Source organism: Ranitomeya variabilis, chromosome 2 (assembly GCF_051348905.1).
Source record: "Ranitomeya variabilis isolate aRanVar5 chromosome 2, aRanVar5.hap1, whole genome shotgun sequence".
NCBI classification, from domain to species: Eukaryota; Metazoa; Chordata; class Amphibia; order Anura; family Dendrobatidae; genus Ranitomeya; species Ranitomeya variabilis.
In genome coordinates, this window is record NC_135233.1 from 249,479,176 (window position 1) to 249,491,432 (window position 12,257).

The 12,257-nt window shown below is 46.0% G+C and overlaps 1 protein-coding gene across 6 annotated transcripts in view; it reads left to right on the forward strand.

Annotated features, from left to right (window-relative positions):
• KYAT1 (kynurenine aminotransferase 1) overlaps positions 1-12,257 on the forward strand; it is a 49,327-nt gene that overhangs the window by 15,852 nt on the left and 21,218 nt on the right. For all 6 annotated transcript variants that reach the window (XM_077284533.1, XM_077284535.1, XM_077284537.1 and 3 more), the window contains 3 exons: positions 5,895-5,953; positions 6,985-7,135; positions 7,418-7,567. In XM_077284533.1, the coding sequence (XP_077140648.1) occupies positions 5,895-5,953; positions 6,985-7,135; positions 7,418-7,567 (360 nt within the window). The remainder of the gene's footprint in view (positions 1-5,894; positions 5,954-6,984; positions 7,136-7,417; positions 7,568-12,257) is intronic.

The window sequence follows — 12,257 nt, forward strand, 5'->3', positions numbered from 1 at the left end:
ATTTCGGAAATGGTCCGTGCTGACACATTGGAACGAGTGTGCACTGGCCGCTAATTTTAGAAATGGCCTTTCTGAAGCCATTAAGAATGTTATGGTGGGTTTTCCCATTCCCACAGGTCTGAATGATACTATGGCACTGGCTATTCAAATTGACCGGCGGTTGCGGGAGCGCAAAACCGCAAATTCCCTCATGGTGTTGTCTGAACAGACACCTAATTCGGTGCAATGTGATAGAAAAACCGCAAATTCCCTCATGGTGTTGTCTGAACAGACACCTGATTTAATGCAATGTGATAGAATCCTGACTAGAAATGAGCGGAAAATTCATAGACGCCGGAATGGCTTGTGCTACTACTGTGGTGATTCTACACATGTTATCTCAGCATGCTCTAAACGTATAGCTAAGGTTGTTAGTCCTGTCACCGTTGGTAATTTGCAACCTAAATTTATTCTGTCTGTAACTTTGATTTGCTCACTGTCATCTTATCCTGTCATGGCGTTTGTAGATTCAGGTGCTGCCCTGAGTCTCATGGATCTCTCATTTGCTAAGCGCTGTGGATTTACTCTTAAACCATTAGAAAATCCTATTCCTCTTAGGGGTATTGATGCTACACCATTGGCAGCAAATAAACCGCAGTATTGGACTCAGGTTACCATGTGCATGACTCCTGAACACCGCGAGGTGATACGTTTCCTGGTTTTACATAAAATGCATGATTTGGTCGTTTTAGGGCTGCCATGGTTACAGACCCATAATCCAGTCCTGGACTGGAAGGCTATGTCAGTCTCAAGTTGGGGCTGTCGTGGTATTCATGAGGATTCCCTGCCTGTGTCTATTGCTTCTTCTACGCCTTCGGAAGTTCCGGAGTATTTGTCTGATTATCAGGATGTCTTCAGTGAGTCTGAGTCCAGTGCACTGCCTCCTCATAGGGACTGTGACTGTGCTATAGATTTGATCCCAGGCAGTAAATTTCCTAAGGGAAGACTGTTTAATCTGTCGGTACCTGAACATACCGCTATGCGTTCATATATCAAGGAGTCTCTGGAGAAAGGACATATTCGTCCGTCTTCTTCCCCTCTTGGTGCGGGATTCTTTTTTGTGGCAAAAAAGGACGGATCTTTGAGACCTTGTATTGATTATCGGCTTTTAAATAAGATCACTGTCAAATTTCAGTATCCTTTACCGCTGTTGTCTGACTTGTTTGCCCGGATTAAGGGTGCCAAGTGGTTCACCAAGATAGACCTTCGTGGTGCGTACAACCTTGTGCGCATTAAGCAAGGTGATGAATGGAAAACCGCATTCAATACGCCCGAAGGTCATTTTGAGTACTTGGTGATGCCTTTTGGGCTCTCCAATGCGCCTTCAGTTTTTCAGTCCTTTATGCATGACATTTTCCGGAAGTATCTGGATAAATTTTTGATTGTTTATCTGGATGATATTTTGGTTTTTTCTGATAATTGGGATTCGCATGTGGAGCAGGTCAGGTTGGTCTTTAAAATTTTGCGTGAAAATTCTTTGTTTGTCAAGGGCTCAAAGTGTCTCTTTGGTGTACAGAAGGTTCCCTTTTTGGGGTTCATTTTTTCCCCTTCTGCTGTGGAGATGGACCCAGTCAAGGTCCGAGCTATTCTTGATTGGACTCAGCCCTCGTCAGTTAAGAGTCTTCAGAAGTTCTTGGGCTTCGCTAACTTCTACCGTCGTTTTATCGCTAATTTTTCTAGCATTGTGAAACCTTTGACGGATATGACCAAGAAGGGCTCCGATGTAGCTAACTGGGCTCCTGCTGCCGTGGAGGCTTTCCAGGAGTTGAAACGCCGGTTTACTTCGGCGCCTGTTTTGTGCCAGCCTGACGTCTCACTTCCCTTTCAGGTTGAGGTGGATGCTTCGGAGATTGGGGCAGGGGCCGTTTTGTCGCAGAGAGGCCCTGGTTGCTCTGTTATGAAACCTTGTGCCTTTTTCTCTAGGAAGTTTTCGCCTGCCGAGCGAAATTATGATGTGGGCAATCGGGAGTTGTTGGCCATGAAATGGGCATTTGAGGAGTGGCGTCATTGGCTCGAGGGTGCTAAGCATCGTGTGGTGGTCTTGACTGATCACAAAAATCTGATGTATCTCGAGTCTGCTAAACGCCTTAATCCGAGACAGGCCCGCTGGTCATTGTTTTTCTCCCGCTTTGATTTTGTTGTCTCGTATTTACCAGGTTCAAAGAATGTGAAGGCCGATGCTCTTTCTAGGAGCTTTGTGCCTGATGCTCCTGGAGTCGCTGATCCTGTTGGTATTCTTAAAGATGGAGTTATCTTGTCAGCTATTTCTCCGGATCTGCGACGTGTGTTGCAGAGATTTCAGGCTGATAGGCCTGAGTCTTGTCCACCTGACAGACTGTTTGTCCCGGATAAGTGGACCAGCAGAGTCATTTCCGAGGTTCATTCCTCGGTGTTGGCAGGTCACCCGGGAATTTTTGGCACCAGAGATCTGGTGGCCAGGTCCTTTTGGTGGCCTTCCTTGTCAAGGGATGTGCGGTCATTTGTGCAGTCCTGTGGGACTTGTGCTCGAGCTAAGCCTTGCTGTTCTCGTGCCAGCGGTTTGCTCTTGCCCTTGCCTGTCCCGAAGAGACCTTGGACACATATCTCCATGGATTTCATTTCTGATCTTCCGCTATCTCGGGGCATGTCCGTTATCTGGGTGATATGTGATCGCTTCTCCAAGATGGTCCATTTGGTTCCTTTGCCTAAGCTGCCTTCCTCTTCCGATCTGGTTCCTGTGTTTTTCCAGAACGTGGTTCGTTTGCACGGCATCCCTGAGAATATTGTGTCAGACAGAGGATCCCAGTTCGTTTCCAGGTTCTGGCGATCCTTTTGTAGTAGGATGGGCATTGATTTGTCGTTTTCGTCTGCTTTCCATCCTCAGACTAATGGACAGACGGAGCGAACCAATCAGACTTTGGAGGCTTATTTGAGGTGTTTTGTCTCTGCTGATCAGGACGATTGGGTGACATTCTTGCCGTTGGCTGAGTTTGCCCTTAATAATCGGGCTAGTTCCGCCACCTTGGTTTCGCCTTTTTTCTGCAACTCTGGTTTCCATCCTCGCTTTTCTTCGGGTCATGTGGAGCCTTCTGACTGTCCTGGGGTGGATTCTGTGGTGGATAGGTTGCAGCAGATCTGGAATCATGTGGTGGACAACTTGAAGTTGTCACAGGAGAAGGCTCAGCGCTTTGCCAACCGCCGCCGCGGTGTGGGTCCCCGACTACGCGTTGGGGATTTGGTGTGGCTTTCTTCCCGCTTTGTTCCTATGAAGGTCTCCTCTCCCAAATTTAAACCTCGTTTTATTGGGCCTTACAAGATATTGGAAATCCTTAATCCTGTATCTTTTCGTCTGGATCTTCCTGTGTCGTTTGCTATTCACAATGTATTTCATAGGTCCTTGTTGCGGCGGTACATTGTGCCTGTAGTTCCTTCTGCTGAGCCTCCTGCTCCGGTGTTGGTTGAGGGCGAGTTGGAGTACGTGGTGGAGAAGATCTTGGATTCTCGCCTCTCCAGGCGGAGGCTTCAGTACCTGGTCAAGTGGAAGGGCTATGGTCAGGAGGATAATTCCTGGGTGGTCGCCTCTGATGTTCATGCGGCCGATTTAGTTCGTGCCTTTCATGCCGCTCATCCTGATCGCCCTGGTGGTCGTGGTGAGGGTTCGGTGACCCCTCACTAAGGGGGGGGTACTGTTGTGAATTTGCTTTTTGCTCCCTCTAGTGGTTACTAGTTTTTTGACTCTGGTTTTTCTGTCATTCCTTTTATCCGCACCTGGGTCGTTAGTTAGGGGTGTTGCTATATAAGCTCCCTGGACCTTCAGTTCAATGCCTGGCAACGTAGTTATCAGAGCTAGTCTGCTGTGCTCTTGTCTACTGATCCTGGTTCCAGTTATATCAGCTAAGTCTGCCTTTTGCTTTTTGCTATTTGTTTTGGTTTTGTATTTTTGTCCAGCTTGTTCCAAATCTATATCCTGACCTTTGCTGGAAGCTCTAGGGGGCTGGTGTTCTCCCCCCGGACCGTTAGACGGTTCGGGGGTTCTTGAATTTCCAGTGTGGATTTTGATAGGGTTTTTGTTGACCATATAAGTTACCTTTCTTTATTCTGCTATCAGTAAGCGGGCCTCTCTGTGTTAAACCTGGTTCATTTCTGTGTTTGTCATTTCCTCTTACCTCACCGTCATTATTTGTGGGGGGCTTCTATCCAGCTTTGGGGTCCCCTTCTCTGGAGGCAAGAAAGGTCTTTGTTTTCCTCTACTAGGGGTAGCTAGATTCTCCGGCTGGCGCGTGTCATCTAGAATCAACGTAGGAATGATCCCCGGCTACTTCTAGTGTTGGCGTTAGGAGTAGATATATGGTCAACCCAGTTACCACTGCCCTATGAGCTGGATTTTTGTATTCTGCAGACTTCCACGTTCCTCTGAGACCCTCGCCATTGGGGTCATAACAGGCTACATACCTACGCCTCGGCTGATGCCGACCTAGGTAGGAAGGTGTTGCAAGCGGTGGTTGCCTGTCATCCAGCCTGATTTGAACACTACAGTCTTTTCCCTCCCTTGGGACTGATTTAGGACGTCCCATGGTTACCTGTGTAACCCAATGAAGCAATAAAAAGGATTTTTGGTACTCACCGTAAAATCTCTTTAGTGGAGTCTTCATTGGGGGAGACGGCGCTCGCCCTTGTTTTTTTGTGTGCCTAGGCTGTGCCTGTATATAGTTATTTATTATAGCTGCTCCTACTGCTTTTTCAAGGCCCCTTTCACACATCAGTTTTTTGCCATCAGTCGTAATCCATCGTATTTTGAATTAAAGGGATCCAGCGACTGATGCCGCCTGATCCGTTTTTTCTCATAGATTTGTAATTGCGACGGATGGCCTCACATTTCATCTGTCGTTCGCCGGATCCGTCGAAAATTGTTTGTCCGGCGGCCGGAGACAACGGGCAAAGTAACATTTTTTGTGTACGTTGAAAAAAGCTGACAGCAACGAATCCATCGCCGTCTGTCGTTTGCTAGAATGGAAGCCTATGGTGCCGGATCCGTCAAATGACGGAATCCGGCGATGGACTCCGTTTTTTTTAACTGAGCATGCTCCAATCCAATTAGCCAGATCTGCTAGTCAGATCTGTCCAAAAATGGATCCGTTGCATCAGTTTTTCACAATCTGCGACCAATCTGTCGAGCCAACGGATTGTGACTGACGGCAAAAAACTGATGTGTGAAAGGGGCCTAACTGACGAGCTTTATGCCTTTCGGTGGGTGTACCCTGCTGAGGAGGAGCAAACTTTTTTTTTGCCTAGTGTCATCAGCATACACCCATGGTTACCTGTGTCCCCCCAATGAAGGCTCCAAAAAAGGAATTTTACGGTTTGTACCAAAATTCTTTTTAAGACTTTTTACCAACTTTTGGTGATCCATGCGTGTATGCAGCACTTTGCCACTGAATTGCCATCACACACCATAAACATCGGTCCATACAATGACTTTCAATCTAGTATAAAATGATTAGAAGCGTGTATAACAGCTGTTTTGTAATCTACCATGTTATTAATTAACCCTCCTACAGAATTCTTTGCCCTCTGGGTCAGAGCAGGAGGTCACATAGGGCATCATTTCATAAGCTCCTGTGTCCCGTTAATGTACAGCGTCCATTCAAGCAGGCACAGCCTGCACGCTCTGGTGCACACATCTTGCACTCATCCTCTCTGGCAGAATGCACTCACATTCTTTAGCTGTCGCAAGGTCCAAAGTCCAGTGTCTGCTTTTCCTGCCCGGTTCCATATGGAAAGGGTGGGGGGGTCGATCATCTGATCACTGTACTTTACAAAGGAGGGGGATCCAGAGCTGCCTCTCACTACTCTATGCTTTTACCACCCAAATACAGGACAAGATGGCAAAACGGATCCACGCCCGGAGACTGGAGGGAGTGGATGAAAATATCTGGTGAGTCGGACATATTGGCACGTGACCACTGCAACCGTCACGAGAAGTAAAAACAATGATTGTCCACTCTGCCAGAATTTTGAAGGCTGCAGCCGATCAGTGTCTTAATTGGCTGCAGCGGTCATGTGACATTGTTTGTGTCTGGAGACTAGCAGGGGACACATGGCTAAAAGCAGAGGCGCAGCGCTGGTCCGGGATGTAACTATAGAGGGTTTTTTTATTATTTATTTATGCAACGTTCTGTAGCCATTTATAAGGGGTAGTCCAGTCGTAGACAGTTTTCATGTCATAGCTCTGACATTAATCTTAATCAGAGTATTGCAGTCTGACTTTGCTGACCTCACATTGGTTAAAATAGACTTATAGGGGTTGTCCAGGACTTCTATATCAATGATCAATCTTTTACCTAGGTAATCAAAATTAGACCAGTGGGGTTCCTCCATCTGTCACCCCCACTAATCAGCTGTATTTATTTCTGAAATAGTTCATCAATGTATAATTCCTGGAGAGCCCCTTTAGGGAGCAGCTGACGCCTTTGCCAACAACTCCATACATAAGCACAGTTGATCCAGCCGAGCGTGCATGTATTTAAATAGAGAAGGAGAAAATGCTGCCAGATACCTCTGGTGAAGGTTTAATTTCCAGGAGGATTGGGCTTTGTAGTTAAACTTGCCCAATTACACCAAAATGTACTTAAAAATAGGGTTGGGATGAGGTGCAGGCAATGTGGGTGGTTGCCTAAGGTGCAAACATTTGATGAACACTTCTCTCTTCAGTGCAGAAGAAGGGAGAGAAATGGCAGGAGATGAAGAGATCGTGTGAGGGGGCACTGTGTAAAACCTAGGTATTGTTGCCTAGAGGCCTGTCCCGCCATTTTATAACCCCTGTAGCCAGGGATAAGGGACTACTTGTAAAACAGTAGGAGGTTTTAGGGTAGGTACACATGGTCAGTAAACGCTGGGGATCGGACGCTGTGAACATCCCCTGCGCACACGACTTCTCATGGATTTACCGCGCTATGTCTCTTGCAGGGTGGAGTTCGTCAGCCTTGCAGATCAATATAAAACCGTGAACCTGGGACAAGGCTTCCCCGATTTTTCTCCTCCGAGTTATCTGAGAGAAGCGTTTTCCAAAGCCATAAAAAATGAGGGCACCTTACTGAACCAGTACACCAGAGCCTTTGTGAGTATGTCAGTCTGTATCAAGAAATGACATCTTGTCAGCAGCCAGTGTGTAACGATGACATCATTCATGCCTTCAAGTGCCATAATAAATTAAGTTCTCCATAAATATATATATATATATATATATATATATATGGGAGTACTATTTTTTTCTGGTACTGGTTAGGCAGCGGTTGAATGTGTCTGGGCAGTTATCTAGTAAAAGGTGGTGTGGTGTTTCCACAGTGTAACTCTTATCCTGTACTTCACCCCCATGCTCAACCATGTTCCTTCTCTGCAGGGACACCCTCCTTTGGTGAAGGCCCTCGCTCAGATGTTTGGACCACTGTTGGGACAGGAGCTGAATCCCATCACTAACGTCATGGTGTCTGTCGGTGCCTATGGCGCTCTTTTTTGTGCTTTTCAGGCTTTGGTGGATGAAGGAGATGAGGTATTACACTATATAGTATCGCCCGATAAATGATCATATATTAAAGATTGTTTCCCTCGGTTATATTATATAGTCTACATTTCAGTTAAAATTTAAGTCTTCATGGTAAATATATTTTTTCAACTTGTTTGATAGTTTTTTCACATTTCCATATCACGATCTGTATAAAAAACATCTGAAATGTTGCAATTCTGTACAGAACACTTCAGCAATCTCATTATCATCACAGACATGATTATATTGAAAAACAACACTTTTATATAGAATAGATCCACCATTCACAGCTCACCTCCTCCTCCTGTACAATGACTAGTAGCACCTCTACATGCAGTAGATAACACAGGATCCACCATTCACAATATGTGATGTCACAGCTCACCTCCTCCTGTACAATGACTGATAACACCTCTATATACAGTAGACTCCTATAATGTTAGATTTGTATGGGACCTCCAGGGTCATCGTGTCCAACCCCCTGCTCAATGCAGGATTCATTAAACCATTGCAGACAGATGTCTGTCCAGCCTCTGTTTGAAGACTCCCATTGTAGGAGAACTCACCACCCCTCGTGGCAGCCTGTTCCACTTATTGATCACCCTAAGGGTATGTGCACACGTTGCGGATTTCTTGCAGAAAATTCCTGAAGAAAACCGGAAATTTTCTGCAAGAAATCCGCATTTTTTTTTTTGCGTTTTTTTTCCGTTTTTTTCGCGTTTTTTTAGCATTCTGCAAGCGTAATTAGCTTGCAGAATGCTAAAGTTTTCCCTGCGATCTGTAGCATCGCTTGGAAAACTGACTGACAGGTTGGTCACACTTGTCAAACATAGCGTTTGACAAGTGTGACCAACTTTTTACTATAGATGCTGCCTATGCAGCATCTATAGTAAAAGATAGAATGTTTAAAAATAATAAAAAAAATAAAAAAATGCTTATACTCACCCAGACATCTCACCGGCGTCCGTTCCGTATAGCTGGTCTGTGCGCACAGGACCTCCCGTGACGTCACGGTCACGTGAGCGGTCACATGACCGCTCACGACCAATCACAGGACAGTGACGTCATTCGGCGAGGTCCTTCAGCGCACACCAGGTACAGAAACCGAACGGCAGCGTGCGAGGAGGCGGCAAGACATCGAGGGTGAGTATAGGACTGTTTATTATTTTATTTCTTATTTTTTGACCACTTATATGGTGCCCAGTGCGTGGAGGAGAGTCTCCTCTCCTCCACCCTGGGTACCAACCGCATATAATCTGCTTACTTCCCGCATGGTGTGCACAGCCCCGTGCGGGAAGTAAGCAGATCAATGGACCCCTAGGTGTGCGGAATCCCTGCAATTCCGCATTTTTAATGAACATGTTGCTTTTTTTTCCGCTATGCGATTTTTTCGCGGAAAAAATCGCAACATTTGCACCAAAAATGCGGAATACCCTGTAAATAATAGGAGGCTTATGTAAGCGTTTTTTTTCGCGTTTTTATCACGTTTTTATAGCGAAAAAACGCGAAAAAAACGCTAACAATCCTGAACGTGTGCACATGGCCTAACTGTCAAAAAGTTTGTTCTAATATCTAATCTGTATCTTCTCCCTTTCAGTTTCATTCCATTGCTTCTTGTGTTTCCATGTACAAATGAGAATAATGATGATCCCTCTACACTGTGTCATCCCTTCAGACATTTGTAGACAGCTATTAAGTCTCCTCTTAGCCTTCTTTTTTTGCAAGCTAAACATTCCCAGTTCCTTTAACCATTCGTCGTAAGATATACTTTGCAGTCCGCTCACCATCCTGGTATCTCTTCTCTGAGCTTGCCCCAGTTTTTCAATGTCTTTTAAAATGTGGTGCCCAGAACAGGACACTATTCCAGATGAGGCCTGACTAAGGAGGAGTAGAGGGGGATAATTACTTCACGTGATCTACACTCTATGCCTCTCTTAATTCATCTCAGAACTGTGTTGGCCTTTTATGCTGCTGCATCACACTATTGATTGATGTGCAGTCTGTGATCTATTAGAATACACAGGTCTTTTTCACATGTGCTGTTGCTTATTTCTATTCCTCCCATTCTGTAGTTGTCATTTTCATTTTTCTTGCCCAGATGGAGAATCTTGCATTTCTCCCTGTTAAATACCATTCTATTAGTCGCTGCCCATTGTTCAAGCTTATCTAGATCCTTCTGAATCCTTTCTCTGTCTTCTCAAATGTTAGCTATTTCTCCTAGCTTTGCAGTGTCTGCAAATTTGCTCAGTTTACCTGCAGTTCCCTTATCTAGATCATTTATAAAAAGTTTGAACAACACTCTGGCCAGGACAGAGCCTTGTGGTACCCCACTTGAAACACTTTTCCAATTGGATTTGCAACCATTTATGACCACTCTTTGAGTGCGATCACTGTTATGACCCCAATGGCAGAGGGTCTCAGAAATAATTACTAAGTCTGCAAACACAAAAAAACAGCTCATAGGGCAGTGGTAACTGAGCTGACCATATATCTAATCCTAGCACCACAAATAGCAGCAGCCGGGGAACGTGCCTACGTTGGTTCTAGACGTCTCGCGCCAGCCGGAGAACTAACTAACCCTAGAAGGGAAAAGAAAGACCTTTCTTGCCTCCAGAGAAAAGACCCCAAAGGTTGGATACAAGCCCCCAACAAATAATAACGGTGAGGTAAGAGGAAAAGACAAACGTAAGAATGAGCTAGGTATTTAGCAAAGAGAGGCCCACTAACTAATAGCAGAATATAGTAAGATGACTTATATGGTCAGCAAAAACACTATCAAAATATCCACGCTGGATATTCAAGAACCCCCGAACCGTCTAACGGCCCGGGGGGAGAACACCAGCCCCCTAGAGCTTCCAGCAAAGACAGGAATCACATTTAGTACAAGCTGGACAAAAATAAGAGCAAAGTAAATAACCAAAAAACAAAGAAGCAGGACTTAGCTTAATTTTGCACGAACCAGGACAGCAGACAGGAGCAAACAGAAAGGATCTGATTACAACGATGCCAGGCACTGGACTAAGGATCCAGGAAGTTTATATAACAACGCCCCTGGACTAACGACCCAGGTGGGTGCCAAACTTAGGAAAGACAATCCCAGAGTCATATCACTAGTAACCACAAGAGGGAGCCAAAAAGTCTAATTCACAACAGTACCCCCCCTTAAGGAGGGGTCACCGAACCCTCACCAAGACCACCAGGGCGATCTGGATGAGCAGCGTGAAAGGCACGAACTAAATCGTCCGCATGCACATCAGAAGCAACCACCCAGGAATTATCCTCCTGACCATAGCCCTTCCACTTGACCAGATACTGAAGCCTCCGTCTGGAGAGACGAGAATCCAAGATCTTCTCCACCACGTACTCCAACTCGCCCTCAACCAACACCGGAGCAGGAGGCTCAACAGAAGGAACCACAGGTACAACGTACCGCCGCAACAAGGACCTATGGAACACGTTGTGAATGGCAAACGACACCGGAAGATCCAAGCGAAAGGACACAGGATTAAGGATTTCCAATATCTTGTAAGGACCGATGAAGCGAGGCTTAAATTTAGGAGAGGAGACCTTCATAGGAACAAATCGAGAAGACAGCCATACCAAATCCCCAACACGAAGTCGGGGACCCACACCGCGGCGGCGGTTGGCAAAACGCTGAGCCTTCTCCTGTGACAACTTTAAGTTGTCCACCACATGATTCCAGATCTGCTGCAACCTATCCACCACAGAATCTACCCCAGGACAGTCAGAAGGCTCCACATGTCCCGAGGAAAAACGAGGATGGAAACCAGAGTTGCAGAAAAATGGCGAAACCAAAGTAGCGGAACTAGCCCGATTATTAAGGGCAAACTCAGCCAACGGCAAGAAGGTCACCCAATCATCCTGATCCGCAGAAACAAAACACCTCAAATAAGCCTCCAGAGTCTGATTAGTTCGCTCCGTTTGTCCATTAGTCTGAGGATGAAAGGCAGACGAAAACGACAAATCAATGCCCATCCTAGCACAAAAGGATCGCCAGAACCTGGAAACAAACTGGGATCCTCTGTCAGACACAATATTCTCAGGAATGCCGTGCAAACGAACCACATTCTGAAAGAACACAGGAACCAGATCGGAAGAGGAAGGCAGCTTAGGCAAAGGCACCAAATGGACCATTTTAGAAAAGCGATCACATACCACCCAGATGACAGACATGCCCTGAGACACCGGGAGATCTGAAATGAAATCCATGGAAATGTGTGTCCAAGGCCTCTTCGGGACAGGCAAGGGCAAGAGCAACCCGCTGGCACGAGAACAGCAAGGCTTAGCTCGAGCACAAGTCCCACAGGACTGCACAAATGACCGCACATCCCGTGACAAGGAAGGCCACCAAAAGGACCTAGCCACCAGATCTCTGGTGCCAAAAATTCCCGGATGCCCTGCCAACACCGAGGAATGAACCTCGGAAATGACTCTGCTGGTCCACTTATCAGGAACAAACAGTCTGTCAGGTGGACAAGAGTCAGGTCTACCAGCCTGAAATCTCTGCAACACACGTCGCAAATCAGGAGAAATGGCCGACAAGATAACTCCCTCTTTAAGAATACCAACTGGTTCTGCGACTCCAGGAGAGTCAGGCACAAAGCTCCTTGAAAGAGCATCAGCCTTCACATTCTTTGAACCTGGTAAATACGAGACCACAAAGTCAAAACGGGAG